The sequence below is a fragment of the Leucoraja erinacea genome, chromosome 7, assembly GCF_028641065.1.
Source record: "Leucoraja erinacea ecotype New England chromosome 7, Leri_hhj_1, whole genome shotgun sequence".
NCBI lineage: Eukaryota > Metazoa > Chordata > Chondrichthyes > Rajiformes > Rajidae > Leucoraja > Leucoraja erinaceus.
In genome coordinates, this window is record NC_073383.1 from 14,898,480 (window position 1) to 14,918,561 (window position 20,082).

At 40.5% G+C, this 20,082-nt stretch overlaps 1 protein-coding gene across 6 annotated transcripts in view; it reads right to left on the reverse strand.

Annotated features, from left to right (window-relative positions):
- Window positions 1–20,082, reverse strand: part of gulp1b (GULP PTB domain containing engulfment adaptor 1b) — a 317,776-nt gene that overhangs the window by 45,238 nt on the left and 252,456 nt on the right. For 5 of the 6 annotated variants that reach the window (XM_055637816.1, XM_055637817.1, XM_055637818.1 and 2 more), the window contains 4 exons: window positions 16,596–16,667; window positions 5,007–5,105; window positions 3,711–3,848; window positions 2,082–2,198 (listed from right to left, as the gene is read on the reverse strand). In XM_055637816.1, coding sequence (XP_055493791.1) covers window positions 2,082–2,198; window positions 3,711–3,848; window positions 5,007–5,105; window positions 16,596–16,667 — 426 coding nt within the window. The remainder of the gene's footprint in view (window positions 1–2,081; window positions 2,199–3,710; window positions 3,849–5,006; window positions 5,106–16,595; window positions 16,668–20,082) is intronic. The other variant, XM_055637822.1, reaches the window with a different exon arrangement.

Sequence of the window (20,082 nt, forward strand, 5' to 3'; positions counted from 1 at the left end):
GTTTCATCAACAGTCTTAAGACCTCTTCTGCGGAAGTTCCTGCTGACCTTTAATATTCCATAAATCTTCATGCCAAATTGGGCAATTTCAACTCATCTACACAGCTTCTTAATAACTATACAAAACACTTCACTGGCGAGTACAAACTGCTGATGGTGCACTTCTATTCTGGTGAGATTAACACCTGTTTATAATCATTTTGGTCAGATTTACACTTATGGATAATAATCTGTCCCAAAGTATCCCCAAGATGGAAACAAATTTGAAAAATGTGGGAATGCCAGAAAAGTGGAGAACGTCTGGGAACTATTTAGATGTTAGCAATTATCAGGATTTAGGAAATAAACCACAGTTAATATTTTGGATAGATTGGTTCTGTTTAAAATTTTCCACTTTAACATCCAAATATCCTTTTATCCATCTGCAAACAATGGGAACTTGGACACATACATTTGACTTCTATTTACAGCTAAAATAATATAATCATTTCGCATTTGTTTATTACATTAGTTTTAGAATTTAATTAACAGACATCCATTTCACAATGTTGCTAAAAATATTTTTTGTATTTTAACTTTGCATCAAAGAACTACAGATGCTGGTTGGTTCTGTTTGGTTTAGATTGGTTCTGTTTAAAATTTTCCACTTTAACATCCAAATATCCTTTTATCCATCTGCAAACAATGGGAACTTGGACACATACATTTGACTTCTATTTACAGCTAAAATAATATAATCATTTCGCATTTGTTTATTACATTAGTTTTAGAATTTAATTAACAGACATCCATTTCACAATGTTGCTAAAAATATTTTTTGTATTTTAACTTTGCATCAAAGAACTACAGATGCTGGTTAATACACAACAAGACACATATGCTGGATTAACTCAGTGGGCCAGGCAGCATCTCTGGAGAACATGGATAGGTGATGTTTCAGGTCGAGACCGTTCTTCAGGCATATTATGGGGAGGGGGAGAGAGGAAAGGTGGAAAAGGCAAGCAGTGGGACAAAACATGGTAGGCATGTTGACATAGGCGAGGGGGGTTGTGATAAGCAGATGTTTGGAACAAAGGCTGGAAATAAGAACAGGAGATATGACACAGGTTGGAAGAGTTATGGATTGCAGAGGGAGGAAAGTAGCAGGGTGGAGGGGCGGAAGGAGGAGGAGGTTTGAACGAGGTGGAAGTAGAGGTGGGGCACAGGGGAGGGAAGGGGATGGGAAAGAGACTGGGAGGGGGTTAGGCAGAGGTTACTTAAAATTTGAGAATTAATTGTTGGGTTGGGTTGTAAGCTACCCATGCAGAATATGAGGTATATTTGAAATTGCTAGTGTACAAGCTTATATGCATAACACATATTGCTGTAGACATATGCATTATAAATTACTACTGAAGTAGTACATGCAGGGCCGGATTTACCTATAAGCTAGGCTTTGACTCTGACATCGGGAGGAGAATGGGGAGAGCAGGGGAGAGATAAGACTTTGCCTTCCATCACAGTGAGGGGGAAATTCGCTGTGATGTATGTTTGTGTAAATTATGTTGTGTCTTGGTTATTTTTCTTGTTTGTATGACTGCAGAAACCAAATTTCATTTGAACCTCAACCGTTCAACTCTGGGCGGGCCCCCCTCTCTATCTCCATCTCCCCCCGCTATCCGTGTCCGGGCCGCCGGGCTCCACACGCTCCTCATCCGCCGGCACGGCAGGCCGCCTTGCACATGTGCATTGCTGCAGCCTGCACATCCTCCCCCCTGCACATGCGCACAACCATGGCCAACACATCATCGGCTGCCCTGCGCATGCGCACTGCAACGTCAACTGATCGGCGCTGGGCACTTTCTCCCTCGCTTTGAATTATGGGGGATTTGGCCGCCATGGCTGTCCGGTCGCTGCCTCGCCACCAGCGCTGAAAACCAACGCGGAGGGGGCCTCACAAGTGGAACAGCTTAGGGCCTCTCTTCATCTAAATCCGGCCCTGAGTACATGCCCAACAGAATTTAAAAAATAATGCCTTTGGAGCCATCTAATATTCTATTTTCCAGTGCAATAAATGGGATAAAGAAACAATTTAAAACTCACTCGTTTCTGTAAACTGGCAATCTGTTTTCTTGTCTCAACATCTTTTCCTCCAGTTTCGAGAAATTTCTTGTAGGCCAAGTCAAAAGCTTGGCCGATAGTCAATGTTATTTCTTCAGCCTAAAATAGATGAAAAAATACTCTTACTTCTGTTGAAGAGTTTAACATGATATTTTAAATTGCACTTCAGAAGTACAAAGGTTTGGGATTCCTGAGGTTATGATTACATTAATGTATAGTCCTATTTATCTGAATTGTGAAATATCTGGTATACCAAGATTTATTCAATTTGTTTCTTCTGACCACCGCCCAGAGTTGGAAAACCTGGAAGGTTATGGTGTACAAAACAAAGTAACAGACGTGATATTTTCACATAAATGGGACTGTAACTCAAGTTATTTGGTTTGTATTCAGTTTTCCTTCTCAGGCGATTATATGGTCTGGACTGAATTAAGTTCTGGTTTTTTTAACCTCGCCCATAACAACCATTTCAAGGAAACAAAATGTTTAATTTTGATTCAACAGACCCACCCACCAGCTTTTTCAAAGGGTATTGTGCAATATTTTCTGAACAAAAAAGAGATCAATACCCAAAGACCAGGATGCAATATCATGCACAACATAACAATTACATCTTTTCACTATTTATCTTTTGTGTTCTTTCCCCTTTTTTTTCCACCACCATCTTATCTGGAAGATATAGTGTCAATGTGAAAACATTCACAAAGATGGGCCACCCTTGAAGAAAGTTCCCTAATATAGTGTCTGTGAAGCAACAAAATTATGATGACTTACTCATATCCACATTTATGTGAAAAAACGCATCTATTTTGTTTGTAGGTTGATACAGTAGCTTAACTGTGCAACCTGCATGAAAGAAACAGGTAAGGGGTTTGCAATGCACAATTGGCACAGCTATTGAGAACAATGTCAGTGTTATCCCTGGGTCCTCTCTCTCCACTATTTCCCAAGCAGCTGTGGACTGCACTCGCTTGAGGCTGCACTGCCCACCATTCAATTTATCACCGCAAGCATCATATAGATGATTTCAATCCCATGCTGATCCTTCTGCTGGCCAAAGTTTTAGTTTCCACCATCAAATGTATTTTATCTAGCATTAGCTTTCACCAACCATTTGCACATCAAAGTAACATTCAGAAAAGGCTTATATTTACATAGAAAACAAGAGGGAACTTTAGTAAAGACTGCATTTTGGCAGCTGGCTAAAAGCAGATTAAGTTCATAATAAACCTAATGCCCGAGCTCTAACGCTAAACAACCAGCAGCCTCTCACTTTAAAACAAACACAGTCATGGTACATTTCAAAGGGTGCTACAGAAAAACAAAAGCCTCAACCAAATTCAGTAGGAATGACCTCAGCTGAATTTTCAAGGGTAGGACTATTTATTTTTGCAAAAGACAAATAATTTTTGAAAGGAAAAACATGGTGCAATGTGTGTATTTTCAATTACACTTAGAAAAACCATTGTCATAGGGAAATCAAAGCACCTCCAGCTCCAGATTATTCAAATGTACAATCTTAAATCAGACCTGTGAATTGTACACAGCATTATGTACAACACAGCAACTTTCTCAGAAGGGCGGTCTAAAATCTTTATTTTGTAGACTTACACACTTTTCACTGTCAAATACGTAACACATATGCTTATTTGACTCAGCATCCTTGCAAATAAATGTAAATATCTTCTTGTCAGTTTTGTCATCGGCACAGAAAGATATTCTGTGCAATTGGCAATTATGTAGTACTTCCTGCAAAGCAAGCAAAATTATGTTATTTCATTATTTGTAATTTTAACAGTTGAAAGAAGGTAAGTTACAAACATTGAATTCTGTTTAACATTTACTCATTGGTAATGCCGTACAGATTCCCTTAAAGAATGAACATTTACAATTAGGGACATTTATTATGATTAATCTGTCTAAATTTATTCTACAATGTGAATTATTATGACCTTCAAAGACTAAAGACAACAGTTTAAATTAAACCTCCAGTTTAAATTCCACCTCCAGATTAAATTCCACCTCCAGATTAAATTCCACCTCCAGATTAAATTCCACCTCCAGATTAAATTCCATTTGGAATATTTTGGAGGACCAAGAAACCAAGAACCAAGACAAAAATGCTTACTGTGGCCATGTGAATAAAGGCATGTATTTTTAACTTTTGTATTCAATTCCCCTTGGAATAAATGATGGGATTAAAAGTTATTCTGATTACTCGCTGTATTAATCTAATCTTTCACAAATGTTGCCTTTCATCTCGCAACACATTCCACTTCTTTTGCCAGATCTTTTTCCAATCAATTTGCCTATCAATATCCCTCTATGGCCTCTTTATCATTCAAACAATGTACTTTCTAACCAAGCAGCCATCACTTCAGCATCTGTATTGTTATCTACACAGATTGTAAAAAATTGGGGCCTTTAGCACAGCCTTTTCTTTCTTGCCAACCAGAAAAAGACTCTGTTTCTTGTTAGCCAGCAAATCATCATCAACACTGTGTGCAGGAAAGAACTTTAGATGTTAGTTTAAATCAGTCTGAGGAAGGGTCTCGACCCAAAGCGTCACCCATTCCTTCTCTTCAGAGATGCTGCTTGTCCCGCTGAGTTAATCCAGCATTTTGTGTCTATCATCAACACTGTGTTGCCTCCTGCATCATGAGCTTTTACTTTCCACCCTATTGATGTGACATTTTATCAAATGCGTTCCAGAAATACTAGTACATCCACCAGCTCGTTTAACCACATTACATGTTGTTTCTTTAAAGAATTCCAATAAACTGGTAAATGATTATTTCCTTTTCACAAAACCATGTTGCCTTTGCCTATTACCTTGATAATAACCTTAATTATTTTAATAATAGTTTAAACATTATTACCTTTGCTAGCAATCACATAATTACTTACTTTTGTTTTGGAGTCTAGGATTTTGACCCCGTAGATGGAGATTTGCAATTCAACTTTGGGAGTCTTCTGTCCTTCAGATTTTTTTATATGTCTTGCAAACTAAAACAAAATTAAAAGTATATATTTTCCACGGTTTTTGTTTTGCTTTAACAATAAATTAAAACATAATTTACATCAACATAAAAAGATCAAGTTTCCTGAAATTATAATCTGAAAAATGAGATACAAGAGCACAACATATCCTGGAAATATTGATTTTTTAATATCTGAAATCCTCAAACAGCCACAATACCAATCAACATTGGCAAATGCAACATTCAATATATTTTTATGTCTGTCCAGTAAAAGCCAGATGCTCAAAACAGATTCAAAGCAACTTACTCAATTATATTTTTCTGATCCTGTCATTTTCATATGGTTCTGTAATCATAATTACCATCAAAACGAGGACTGTTTTCTGCTACCCAAAGCCTGAATGTGCCAACCCGTATGCCTTAAGTACATTATTTGCCATTCCCACAGTATCTTTCGAACAGTTTTGCAGAAGGGATTCCACCATTTACTACGAGGCAGTGCAGTTCCTATGTAATTCATGGTGACAAAAAACAATGAGACATATATTGCTGAATCTTCCAGTCCTCACAAGTATAGTGATATTTAGCACAATAAAACACACTAATTTTCTCAAAATCAAAGGCATCATTAATAGTGAACAGTGCCCCAAGCAAGAAATAGTATTTCAGAAATAACTGAGTAATTAACGGGGTGATTCTTTTGCTAAAATAAACGAGGTCACCTAAACATCAAGCCACAGGAAATGAAAGTGTAAAAGAAATACCAATTATCATCTTTAGACACGAATGAAGTGGCAAAGATTCATTAATATTGTGCCGTTGTTTAAGAAGGGCTGCAAAGAAAAACCTGAGATTCATCCATAGTTAGTCTAGCATCTGTGGTAGTAAAGGAGTCGGGTTAATAGCGTTGGAGTCTGTAGGACCCCTGAATGTGAAGAAAGGTCCTGACCTGAAATGTCACCTATCCATGTTCTGCAAAGATGCTGCCTGACCTGCTGAGTTATGCCAGCACTTTGTGTATTTTTAAAAAGTCTGTGGTGGTAAAGTTACTTGAAAGGATTCTGGCAGATATGGTGTCCATGCATTTGGATGGACAGGAATTAATTAGTGATAATCAGCATGGCTTTTTCCATGGGAGATCGTATCTCACAATTTTGAGTGTTTCCCAAGAAGTAGCAGTAAAGGTTGATGAATGCAAGGCCACAGACATGGACCATGCAAACTTCAGCAATGCCTCTAATAAGGTTCTGCATGGTAGGCTGCGTAGGAAGATCAGATTGCATAGGATCCAGGGAGAACTAGCTAACGGGAAACTGAATTAACTTCATGGTTGAAAGCAGAAGGTGGTGGAGGAAGATTTATTTTCACACAGGAGAACTGTGACTATAAGTGTGCCTCAGGATCAATGCTGGACGCATTGGCGTTCGTCATCTAAAGAATATCAACAATTCAGATGAGAATGTACAAGGCATGATTAGTAAGTTTGCAGATTATTCCAAAATACATGTTATCATAGGTAGCAAAGATGGTTATTAAAAATCACTGCAGTACCTTGATCAGTTGTGAAAGACAACTGAGCAATGGCTAATGGATTTTAAATCACAAAAGTGTGTGTTGCATTTTGGGAGCTCAACCATTACAGGAGCTTCACAGTGAATGTAGAACCCTGCGTAGTGATATAGAGCAGAGGGATCTAGGAGTACAAGTATATAATTCCCTGGAAGTAGTGTCACAGGTAGATAGGGTGACCTTCATCACCTAGGGAATTGGGTACAGATGTTAGGAGAGTATGTTACAGTTGTACAAGAAGTTGATCAGGCTGCATTTGGAGCATTGGAGTTTTGGTTACCCTGCTATTTGAAAAATGCCATTAAGCTGGAAAGGGTGCAGAGAAGGTTTATGAGGATGCTGCCAGAACTCAGCGGCCTGAAGTAAAGAGAGAGATTGGGCAGGCTAGGGCTTTATTCCATGTAACACAGGGAGCTGGGATCTGATCTTATAGAGGTGTTCAAAATCATGAGGGGAATAGATAAGGTGAATGGACTGGGTAGAGGAATCACAACCACAATGAGATAGGTTTAAGGTGAGAAGAAAAGACTTAATAAGAGGGTAGACAAAAAATGCTGGAGGAGAAACTCAGCGGGTGAGGCAGCATCTATGGAGAGAAGGAATTGAACATGTTTCAGGTTGAGACTTAATAAGAATCTTTTTTTACCCACACACAAAGAGTGGTGGGTATATGGAATGACTGGCCAGAGGAATTAGACGAGGAACATACAATAAAAACATTTAAAATAGATTTGGACAGGTACATGGATAAGTATAAATGTGGATATGGATAAAGATTCAGAGGGATATGAGGCAAACAGATGTAAATGTGACCAGCTTGGATGGAGCATCTTGATCAGATGGACGAGTTGGGCAAAATAACCTGTTTCCATGTTGTATGACTATAATGAATAATAATGTGTGAACATCAACTGTTGCACTGCAAGAATAGGAACAGCACCATCTTAAGGCAGTCCCAATGACAGGGTTAGACAGGCTAGATGCAGAAAGATTATTCCCGATGTTGGGGAAGTCCAGAACTGGGGGTCACAGTTTAAGGATAAGAGGGAATCTGTGGAATTCTCTGGTAGTTGAGGTAGTTGAGGCCAGTTCATTGGCTATATTTAAGAGGGAGTTAGATGTGGCCCTTGTGCCTAAAGGGATCAGGGGGTATGGAGAGAAGGCAGGGATGGGATACTGAGTTGGATGATCAGCCATGATCATATCGAATGGCGATGCAGGCTCGAAGGGCCGAATGGCTTACTCCTTCACCTATTTTTCTATGTTTCTATGTTTCTATGAAGCTTTGGTCCAAATGAATGGGTGCATTGAAATGGTTTTCTTTACAGGAATAATAATGAGAATGTGTCTGCACAAAATAATGCAATACCGGTGTGCATTAAAGCCATTCTTTTAATTGAAATGAATTACGATAAATTCACCACACTAGCAAATTTCTGAACATCAAGGAAAGCAAGATTAAGTTGCACAAAAGTTATAAATTCATTTGAATCTTATCCACCAGAAATTGTAACAAATTGCTAATCTTTAACTAACAAGTCATGCCAAAGCATGCACAATAATTATGATTAACTAGTCTCGGATAATGGACCCTTAATTTTGAATTGTATACATTATGAAAAAAATGATATTAAGCACATGACCATCTGACAATATTACCCGTTAACAAATGTTAGAACTAGGATAAATAAGAATGGTCAAAACACTGCTGAAGGAACAAATATTACAACGATGTTCAAATTGAATAATGAGAGTTTTATAAAACTTTGCTAAACTACAGAACTAAATATTCCATAACAGGTTATGCTCCTGCTGAATTACCAGTTTAGATTAGTTTAGAGATATAGCACGGAAACAGGCACTTCGGCTCATCAAGTCAGCGCCGACCAGCGATCCTCGCACGTTGACATTTTTCTACACATGCTAGGGACAATTTACATTTATACCAAGTCAATTAACCTACAAACCTGTACTTCTTTGGAGTGTGGGAGGAAACCGAAGATCTCAGAGAAAACTCATGCAGTCACGGAGAGAACGTACAACCTCCGTACAGACAGCACCCGTAATCGGGATCGAACTCGGGTCTCTGGCGCTGCAAGCGCTGTAAGGTAACAACTCTACCGCTGCGCCACTGTGCCGCCCGACTAATGTGTAGAAGATTCAAACGATTATAAAGTTTAGTTTAGTTAAATCTGAATGGAAGAGAGATAGCTGAGGGAATAACAAGGTTATGATTCAAACCATTACTCAGCTGCATGGAAATTTATGAGTCAACGGCAACTAACAAACCGCTGTTCAAAGTGGGATAATGATATGATAGTTGAAGACTGCAGCAAATGGGATCATAAGTTTATTCCAGCGGAGGCAATTGTAGAAGGAATAACACAAAATGTACCAAATTGGATAAAGAAGTGCATCTTTCTCAAGTCAAGACGTAAATACAACACCAATGACGCAGGTTTTTTGAGAAGATGAAAGTGAATCAGAACCCATAACATGGTAAATTACAGAAATAATGTGAAAATGTTTTCTTTTCATAAGAACAAGAGCAGCATAATAGATATAATATGTCACTGTTTGAATAACTTGTTCTGGCAGTTCTTCGTGTTCCTCTGCATTCTCGGCAATAACCAGATTTGAAGCACACTCATTAATGTAAATAAACATTGATCATGCTGAAAATACATTATAAGCACAATCATCTCCTGGTTCATTTTCACTCCAGTATTCACAAATTGTTCTGCTGTGAAGGCGAGCAGGCAGTACCATTGAGAAACATTTAGTACCTAAAGTGTGTGCGTGTGTCAAGGCATTGCATAATTCCATGTGTGTGCACTTCAGCGTGAAAGCATAGAAACACTGTACGGCTTTAGTGCAAGTGTACCTGACCTTTCAGGGTCATTCCCTTGCTGTACCTACACCGGATATAGCTGGTACCTTGGAATAGGTTCTTTCATTTTGTTGTTGTTTTCATTGATCTACTTTGAAAAAGTAAATAAAGACACACACACACACACACACACACACACGCACACACACGCACACACACACACACAAACTACCTTCACCCGTTATGCAGGCGGGGGATAGGGCAAGTGCAGAGAGCGCTGTCTAAAATATTCACATGATGCAAAGCCAAGGTGATACAGACACACACCGCGATGAACAGGAAGGTTGGCGCTGTAAAAAGACAGCTAAAGCACAGTGTACAGTAAGTCCTTTAAAAGAGGGGGGGGGGGGTACAAGGGGGGAGAAGGAGTGGAGACAACTTTTAAGAAGCCAGAGATACACAGCTGTGAAACTCGGCAGACATTTAACATTACCAGTCGGTTATCCTTGATTCTGAAAACTACTGCTTACCTTTTTTTGTTCCCCCCAATGAGCCAATTAAATTTACCGGCCAGCACCGGCTACAACCTACGAGAACCTCCAAGAACCTTTAACCTCCTGCCAACCCTCTTGATGACCACCTACGGCTCAAGAATTCTCGCTACTCTCCATGGCATCTTTATACTAGTCGCCGATAATTTTTCAACATGTTGAAAAATTCACGGCGACCATAATGAGGCTGCAACTAGTTCCCAGAATGCGGGAACTCCTCATGACCATGAAGGCGACTCCCCGGCAACCACCCGCGAACATGTGGCGACCATGTGGTGACTGCATAGTCTCCTGCAGTCGCCTAACAATTTGCCTAAGTGGGACAGGCCCATAAGCCCTAAGAGCTAAATCTAACTCTCTCTTGAAAACATCCAGTGAATTGGGCTCCACTGCCTTCTGTGACAGAGAATTCCACAGATTCCTCATTTCCGTCTTAAATGGCCCACCCCCAGTGGCGGACTGGCCAGGATGTCAACTTGCCCTGATGGCGTGGGCCCCTGATGAAGTGGGCCCCCTATATCAAGTGGGCCCCCTTCGTCTCCTGGCAACCAATGTTTTTAGACTCAGTATGCCACTGCCTACCTCTTCTTCTTAAACTGTGACCCCCTGGTTCTGGACTCCCCCAACATCAGGAACATTTTCCATGCATCTAGACTGGGCCAAAGGGTCTGTTCCTGAGCTGTACTTTTCTATGTTGTATCCACTCGGATCAGACAAAACTCTCCATGAATCCAAACAAGTCAAATCAAGTACAATGGGTAGAGCAAAGGGGAAAATACAATGCAGAATATAGTTCTCAGCATTGTAGCACATCAGTTCCAGAGACAAAGTCCAATGTCTGCAATGGGGCAGTGGTGAATCAGATAGTACTCTAGTGTTTGGGATGTTTCCCTCAGGTTAGTTTAGCGATATGGTGTGGAAACATGCCATTTGGCCCACGGAGTGCATGCCGACCAATGATCACCCCAGGTATGAAAAGGCTGTACCTTTTCATACCTCTGGTTTCCCTCTCCCCTGACTCTCAGTCTGAAGAAGGATCGTGACCAATAGACAATAGGTGCAGGAGTAGGCCATTCGGCCCTTCGAGCCAGCACCGCCATTCACTGTGATCATGGCTGATCACCCACAATCAGTACCCCGTTCCTGCCTTCTCCCCATATCCCTTGACTCCGCCGTCTTTAAGAGCTCGATCTAACTCTCTCTTGAAAGCATCCAGAGAATTGGCCTCCACTGTCTTCTGTGGCAGAGAATTCCACAGATTCACAACTCTCTGCGTGAAGAAGATTTTCCTCATCTCAGTCCTAAATGGCCTACCCCTTATTCTTAAAATGTGACCCTTGGTTCTGGACTCCCCCAACAATGGGAACATTTTTCCAGCATCTAGCCTATCCAATCCTTTAAGAATTTTATGTTTCTATAAGATACCCTCTCATCCTTCTAAATTCCAGTAAATACCAGCCCAGTTGACCCATTCTCTCATCATATGTCAGTCCCGCCATCCCTGGAATTAACCTGGTGAACCTACGTTGCACTCCCTCAATAGCAATAATGTCCATCCTCAAATTAGGATACCAAAATTGCACACAAATTTCCAGGTGAGGTCTCACCAGGGCCCTGAACAACTCAAATCCTCTCACAATGAAGGCCAACATGCTGTTAACTTTCTTCACTGCCTGCTGTATCTGCTTGCTTACATTCTCTGACTGGTGTACAAACACACCCAGGCCTCATTGAACCTACCCTTTTCCTAAACTGACACCATTCAGATAATAATCTGCCTTCCTGTTCTTGCCACCAAAGTGGGCAACCTCACATTTATCCACATTATACTGCACCTGCCATGCATCTGCCCACTCACCCAACCTATCCAAATCACCCTGCAGCCTCATAGCATCCTCATCGCAGCTCTCACTGCCACCCAGCTTTGTGTCATCCACAAACTTAGAGATGTCACGTTTAATTTTCTCGTCTAAATCGTTAATATATATTGTTAATAACTGGGGTCCCAGCACCGAGCCTTGCAGCACCCCACTGGTCACTGCCTGCCATTCTGACAAGGACCCGTTAATTCCTACTCTTTGCTTCCTGTCTGTAAACCAGTTCTCCATCCATGTCAACACCCTACCCCCAATACCATGTGCTCTAATTTTGCACACTAATCCCTTGTGTAGAAACTTGTCAAAGGCTTTTTGAAAGTCCAGATAGGCCACATCCACTGGCTCTCCCTTATCCATTCTACTTGTTACATCCTCAAAAAATTCCTGAAGATTAGTCAAGTATGAATTGCCCTTCATAAATCCACGCTGACTTTGGCCGATCCTGTCACTGCTTTCCAAATGTGCTGCTACAACATCTTTAACAAGCGACTCAAGCATCTTCTCCACTACCGATGTAAGGCTAACTGGCCTATAATTCCCCGTTTTCTCTCTCCCTCCTTTCTCAAAAAAGTAGGGTTACAATGGCTAACCTCCAGTCCACAGGAACCGATCCAGAGTCGAGAGAACATTGGAAAATAATCACCAATGCATCCACGATTTCTAGGTCAACCTCCTTGAGTACTCTGCGATGCAGACCATCAGGCCCTGGGGATTTATCTCCCTTTACATTTATCAATGTATTGCTCAACTGATCAAACCATTACAACTTCTTGCATCTTTCCTTCTCATTGTCGAACACAAAGCCAATTTTGTATCAATGGCAAATTTCTTTAACACGCCTCTATATTCAAATCTAAATAATTAACAGTAAAAACCGAATGCCATGAGTAATGTCACACGAGTCCTTACTAGCAACAGTTTCCAATCATAAAAACAACCATTAACAACTACACTTTGTTTCCTGCCACTGAACAAACTTTGGATTGAGCGAGCTGGTGTGCCATGGATCCCATTTTTTAAAACTATTTTATCCAGACTGTCTTGTGGAACGTTGTTAAAATTCTTGCTTTATCCAGCATTGGCCACATCAAATATATGATCCTCATCAACTTTCTTTTCCTTTTCCACAAATCCTTGATTAAGCATCATTTTTTAAATTGAGAGCAGATATTCTCCCACATAATTAACCCTATTAAATTGCCAACCATCTAAGTTTTACTAACTAGTTTATAATTATCTAATAGGCTTTAAGAATCTTAAAGGTGTTTTATTTAAACAAGTTATCTAATACTTCATGAACATAACAGTGAAAGCTTCAAGGAGCCATGAAGCTAATAACCCACTTGTTTTATTTAATAGTTTCCTGCAGGTTTTAATATTAGTTTATTTGTCATTAAGAAGCACTATGGTATTAACAGTGGCTCTGGTCCGCCAATGATTCATTCCTTAAACTAGACTGAAGAAGTGTTTCGACCCGAAACGCTGCCTGTCCCACTGAGTTACTCCAGCATTTTGTGTCCAACTTAAATGAGCACAAGGCACTCTATAATATCCATTCAGACTTCAGTAGTTGTGATGGAATATGTGGCCCAATCAGTATCATTGGAACAGAAGTTGAAATAGTTGAGAGCTTCACGTTCCTTTGCATTAATATTACCAATGATCTCTCATGTGGTATACTGTTGAGTTGCATCACAGCTTGGTTTGTGAACAGCTCTGCCCAAGACTGCAAGAAATTGGAGAGTTGTAAATGTAACCCAACATCACACAGGCCAGCCACCCCACCATTGACTCCATCTACACTTCACACTGCCTCGGGGGAAACAGCAACATAATTAAAGACTTGTCCCACCCTTTTCTCATTTGTCTTGGGACACATTCATGGGACACACTTGTCCCATACTTTCTTCTTCATGCTCCCATCCAGCAGAAGGTACTGAAGCTTGAAATCGCACATCACCAGACTCCGGAACAGCTTCTTCCCCTCCGTTATCAGGCTTCGGAATGGTCCTTCCATCAGCTAGAATACTGCCTGATTCACCTCTACCTCATTGTAGACATTGGACTTTGTCTATGGAACAGATGCGCTACTGTAATGCTACAATGGTAAGAACTATTTCCCGCACACTGCATCATCCACTTTGCTCTATTTAATGCACTTGAGTTTGTCTTGATTGGATTTATGTACAGTGCATCTGATCTGTTTCAATAGCATGCTTTGCACTATAACCATGTGACAATAATAAACCAAAAATTCCTAATTTGGGAGAAAAATAGAAACAACATAAACTGTTGTTTATGTGAGATAATAGTATGTCATATCACAAAACAATATCAAAATAAAGATACCAACATAGGAACGTTTACAGCATTTTTAATCTGCTTCCCCTTTGCTTGATACTGGAGATGTTCAAATTATTTTTATTATTACTCCACAAAATTTGTTCATGATGGAAGTGTTCTTTCCTTAAAACCTCTCATTTGGAATTTAATTTACTACTTTCTGTTTCTCTTTTCTTCAGGTGCATGAATGATATAATATTTGTACTGTATGTTTTCTGAAAGAGAACACCATTTTGGCTGTTACTTTTTCAGCTCGAAAGGAGTTGTTCTCTTTCTTGCTTCCCAAGGTTGATTTATAGCTCATGTTAAAGCTGCTGCTGATTTAGCAATGCACTAAAATGGTTTCCCATCATAATCCAGCCACAAACCACTGGCTCCCTTCAACTGCTGAAAGTCTGACAATTGAGGGGAAAAAACAAGGGTCTAGTCATTAAAATCATGATCACGTTGATTGATTAACAGCCTTATCACAAACATTTTATACCTACTGAAATGCGTCATTGCAAATATTCCCAATAAAATTAATTACATTTATCTTCTTTCCATTTTGTAGTCCAGATCTGTTAGCAATTGTTTTTGTCAATGTATAATTTCTACAGTGCACACTGGTCATATCATTCCACAGTCCCAGAGTGAAAGGTAAAACATTGTCTTAAGAACACAGAAATTGTTGAGAAGAGGGATGCAAGATCTTTCTCTTTGAATTTTCATCTGTCGACAGATCATGGCATTCCACAGAGCATAATGGAAACCACAATCATATCCACGACAAATATATCTAATCAATAAGCATTGCGTTGAATCTTACAAGCTTGGGTGCATCATTTGGAATTTGTGGGTCCAGGTCTGCTACAGCAACTAATTGTTTGGTCCAACTACAGTTGTCCTTCCTTGCTGGTTGCAGCTCCCTGGCCTCTGGTATCTTGAGCTTAGAGGTGGCAGGGCCTGTTATGACACATTGAAGCCTTCCACCCACAAAATGCCGCTAAAACTTTGGCAGCCAACAAAGCTCTGCTTCCAACTTTGCAAGCTACAAAAGCACTGGGGGCATTTTAATAATTTTTATGCACCTCTTGATATTCAGGAACATTTAAAAAATATTAACTTAATTTTAACTTTATCAACATTTTAAATGATTTCTGCTTCAAAAATCAGCTATGTAATTAAACATATTAATTAATTATAGAGCAATATAAAATAGTGAACGGTCTTCCCTTTCATTGATATCTGGCATCGTATAATTCCCATTGAAATCAATAGGTGATAGTTCCAGGTCCAATGCAATGTCCTAAGCACTGAAGAACTTTAACAAGATGGAGCTCACCACTAGAACTATGGCTTGTGGCTCCCAGTAAACGTGTACTGATAGGAATAAAAATCATAAAACAACCAATTCTGGAAAAATTAGATCTAAAAAAAAAAATGTTTTTTAAACACTTATTGGGTTATAAACCATCCATGAAGATAAACAGAGCTATCATTCTATGTTCTGTGGATGTTTTTGTTGAGTTGAAATGCTAACTGTTTTTCTTTCACCAGATATATTTACTTTCCTAACCTACCCAATGTTCTCAGCATTCTCTGTTTTTATTTCAGTGCATTGATAGAACTGCTGCTGTTGCTATAAAATTCCGACTGCTGCCTTTGACAGGAGACATTACATCTTCCAAAAACAATCAACTGTGCTGTTGCAAAATGCTGAATTTAGTACAGATCACTTGAAATAAGGTTCCAGCTATAATATTTTATGGCTCTGACCCGTTCCCATGAAAATTCCTGGATTACCATTATTATCATATTCCTATAAAACAGAAGAAAAACAATTTCTTTTCCTTAAAACTAGGAAAGGCATTTATTTAGATGGAATGGATGACGTTTTGGGTCAAGACCCTTCTTCAGTCTGAAGAAGGGCTTCGACCCAAAACCATCACCAATTCTTTCTATTCAGAGATGCTGCCTGTCCCGCTGAGTTACTCCAACATTTTGTGTCTACCTTCAATGTAAACCAGCATCTGCAGTTTCTTCCAAAATAAGACATTTGTTTATTTGGGCGATAGATTTGAACCTTTGGAACATGAAGTGCAATTAAATGACCAGACACACATAACTAAATTGCATGGAATTTGTTACTTCACTAATTTATTGCAAACACCATATTTCCTCCCCAAAAACGACAATAAATAAACACCATAACACTTGAGCCATCTTCCCGATGGAATTCAAAGTCATTTTAAATGCACATACATCTAGGAACCAGTTGGGGGCATCAGTGGGTCAAGGAAAGAACTTCAGTGAGAAATGAATCAACAAGATCTATGAGGTTAGTAAACCAAGTTAATTTATACCTTGAGTTTGCGAACAGCATCCTTCACGATTTCAGTACCCTTTGGTTGTTCAACTTCAGCATTGCCAAGAAACTGCAAAACATAATTGTGATTATTGAAAATATGTCTGTGTGTATCCAGCTTGAATTATCAGGCTGCATTTATTCATCTCAATGAACCGGAATGAACAGGTAACAGTTCTCAACTGAATTCTTTAAAACAATTAATATGCAAAGGTCATAAGGAATAGGAGTAAAATTAGGCCATTTGGCACATCAAGTCTACTCCACCATTCAATCGTGGCTTCTCTATCTCTCCTTCCTAACCCCATTCACCTGCCTTCTCCCCATAACCTCTGACACCTGTACTAATCAAGAATCGATCTATTTCTGCCTTAAAAATATCCACTGACTTGGCATCCACAGCCTTCTGTTGCAAAGATTTCCACAGATTCACCACCCTCTGACTGAAGAAATGTCTCCTCATCTCCTTCTGAAAAGAACATCCTTTAATCCTGAAAAGCCCTCAGGGAAGAAATGTTTTCAAGTTATAACCATTGTTTGAATATTATAACTCCAATGTACACAATAGAACATTTCAACAGTCCTCAAATATTGGAGTTTCTTACTTTGTCCACCTATGCAATCATCATGGAGAAATGTAGGCCACTGATTTTTCACCTCTTTAAGTATTTGAGGATAACAACAAAATATTTACAAATCATATGGATTATAGTCTCTCATTTCGTTGCTTTCCATTTTGCAACATGAGCATTAATATCAGCAATTATAGCTGTGTGTTACACATGCATTTTAAAAAAACCCATATATTTTTTTTATCAAAGTTCGTGCACATTTGAGAATTCGAAACATTATGGAAAGTTTAAAACAGCATGTTATCTTGACGTTATTAATAGGTTCATTAAATTATAACTTTGGGAATACTAAGCTTGACTTTCAAGTGGGCACAATGCCAGTAGCAAATTAAAATTAAACATATCTGGTAATTACTGAGGACAATATTCCCTAAATATTCCCTGCATCAGCAAAAAAAAAAAATTAATATTTGAAAAAAGTGCCTGTATATTGGATATTTGGTCAGTGGGCTGCACCCTTTCTTCCTGTGCAGAGGTGATGACTGAAGAGTGCAGCTCTGGCAGAGAGATTTGCACAGAGCTGGTCAGGGGAGGCAGAGGAGTGACTTTATGACCACTTGGAATAACTGTGTGACTACACAATGTTCAAGGACTCAGCAATGGTCTGAAGAAGGACTCAAGTTCTGACGAAGGGTCAACACGGGTCGGCACCACCAGCAGTGGCTGCCTCGCCAACAGTCTGTCTGTTCTTTTCTTCTTTTTGTTATTTTTAATATGTTAAAAGTATGTTTCAGTGTTGCTTGGTTTGTTTTATGTGGGGGGTGGGGGAAACTTTTTTTCCAATCTCTTACCTCGACGGAGATGCGATGTTTTTCCATATCGTATCTCCGTCCGCACTGCGGCCAAACATCGAGGAGTTGGTGGCCTTTCCTAGAGAGCGACGGGTGCTACAAGCCGCGGGTGTCTGCGGGACTTTAACATCGCGGAGCTTGTGATCCCTTTGCCGGAGATCGAAGCTCCAACCGCAGGGCCTGTGGAGTTTAACATTGTGAAGCCCGCAGTCTCTGCTAAGAAGTCGGGAGCTCCATGCCGTGGAGAGAGTTTCAACCACCCTGACACGGGAGTTTCGATCACCCCAAATGGGGGCTTCGATCGTCGGCTGCAGGGGCTTTGATCGCCCCGACTGTGGATGGTTTGACTGCCCCGACTGTGGGAGAATAAAGAGAAAGAAGATTGAACTTTATTGCTTTCCACAACAGTGAGGAATGTGGAATCCACTGTGGTGGATGTTTATGTTAACTTTTATGTGGTTGTGTGCCTTTACACTTACACTTTAGTAAAGTAAAGTACATTTTATTTATAAAGCACGTTTAAATCAACTCATGTTGAAACCAAAGTGCTTTACATAAAATAAATAATTAAGTTTCCGTACATCCATAGAAAAATGTTTAAAAAAAAGAAAAATGACACAACACATTACAACAGAAGATGGAACTCTGGCGTCGGTGAACAGTCCCTGGCGGCTTGGAAATGTCTGGAGCGGCCGCTCCCTCCCTGGAGACCATGGCACCCAAAGTCCTCAGGCCGCGCTGGTTGGTGCTCTGACTCTGGCGACCTCGGATTCCAGGCTCCGCAGTGTTTTAAATCCAGCACAGCCCGCCCGCGGCTGGACGCTCGCAGCCACAACTCCTCGGATGTTGGAGTCGGCAGTCACAGCACACCGGAGCTTACAGCACGGCGACCCGGTAAGACATCGCCCGCTCCGTGATGGTGTCCCAGCGCTGTGCTGCCGCCGCCGAAGCTGTAGTCCCGGCCGGTCCCGACAGGAAACGCTGCTCCAGTCTCGATGGTAGGCCGCGAGGAAGGGGCGAAGAAGCAGCTCGGAGGGAAGCCGCCTCTCCGACCAGGTAGGGACTAGGAAATAAAGTTTCCCCCTTCCCCTCCCACACCCACCACACAAAAGACCTCCAACTAACATTTGTTTTTTAACAGGACTAAAAATAAAAATAAAAAAGGGTGAAGGTGCGGACTGCAGGCAGAGCAGCCATACACAACGGCGCCCCACTCCTGCAGCTCGCCTTTGGACTTTACACTTACAATGGCTCTCTGGTAGCTCACATTTCACTGTATCTGGTACATGAAACAATAAACTGACCTGGAAACCTTGAAATATTACTGAGTTCACAAGGAAATATGTGGAGGAGAGTGCTCCTAAAAAAAAAAACCTGCACGTATTCTCTTACCAGAATCCTTGAATAAACCAGGATACCTCCAATCGACAGAGGACCAAACCTGTGGAGTTTAAGTCAGGTGATCCAGTCTCATACAAGAAGTCCAGGCCCGATCTCAAGCAGGGGGGCAGTGAGACCCGCTAAGAGACACTTCAGTCTCTACTGGAGGCTCGGATGGATACTTGGCAAGTATGGCAGTGCTTGTTCGCCATCACTTCCTACATGGTGAAACCAAGTTGTTCAAGTGTCAACAACATATCACTCCCCTGTGAGCTTAAGATTTTCTTTGCTTTTTTTCCAAATGGAAGAATAATGATGCCTCGTCACAAGCTCCCACAACTCTTGTGATCTCAATCTCAGAGACCAACATCAGGAGATCCTTTGTGAGAATGTTTCCGGTCTGGATGGTTGCATTCCTAAAGCCTGCGTGCATCAACTGGATGGAGTTTTCACACACATCTTCAACCACTGCAGTCTGAAGCCCCCACCTGACTTAAAATAACATTCATAATCCCGGTGCCCAAGAAGTTCAAGGTGACATGCCTCAAGAACTACTGATCAGAGGCACTCGCGTTCAGTGGTTGGTAATGACACAAATCAACTCCTGTCTTAGTAAAGATATGGACCCACTTCAATTCGCCCACTGCTACAACAGACCAACAACAGATGTGATCTGATCTAG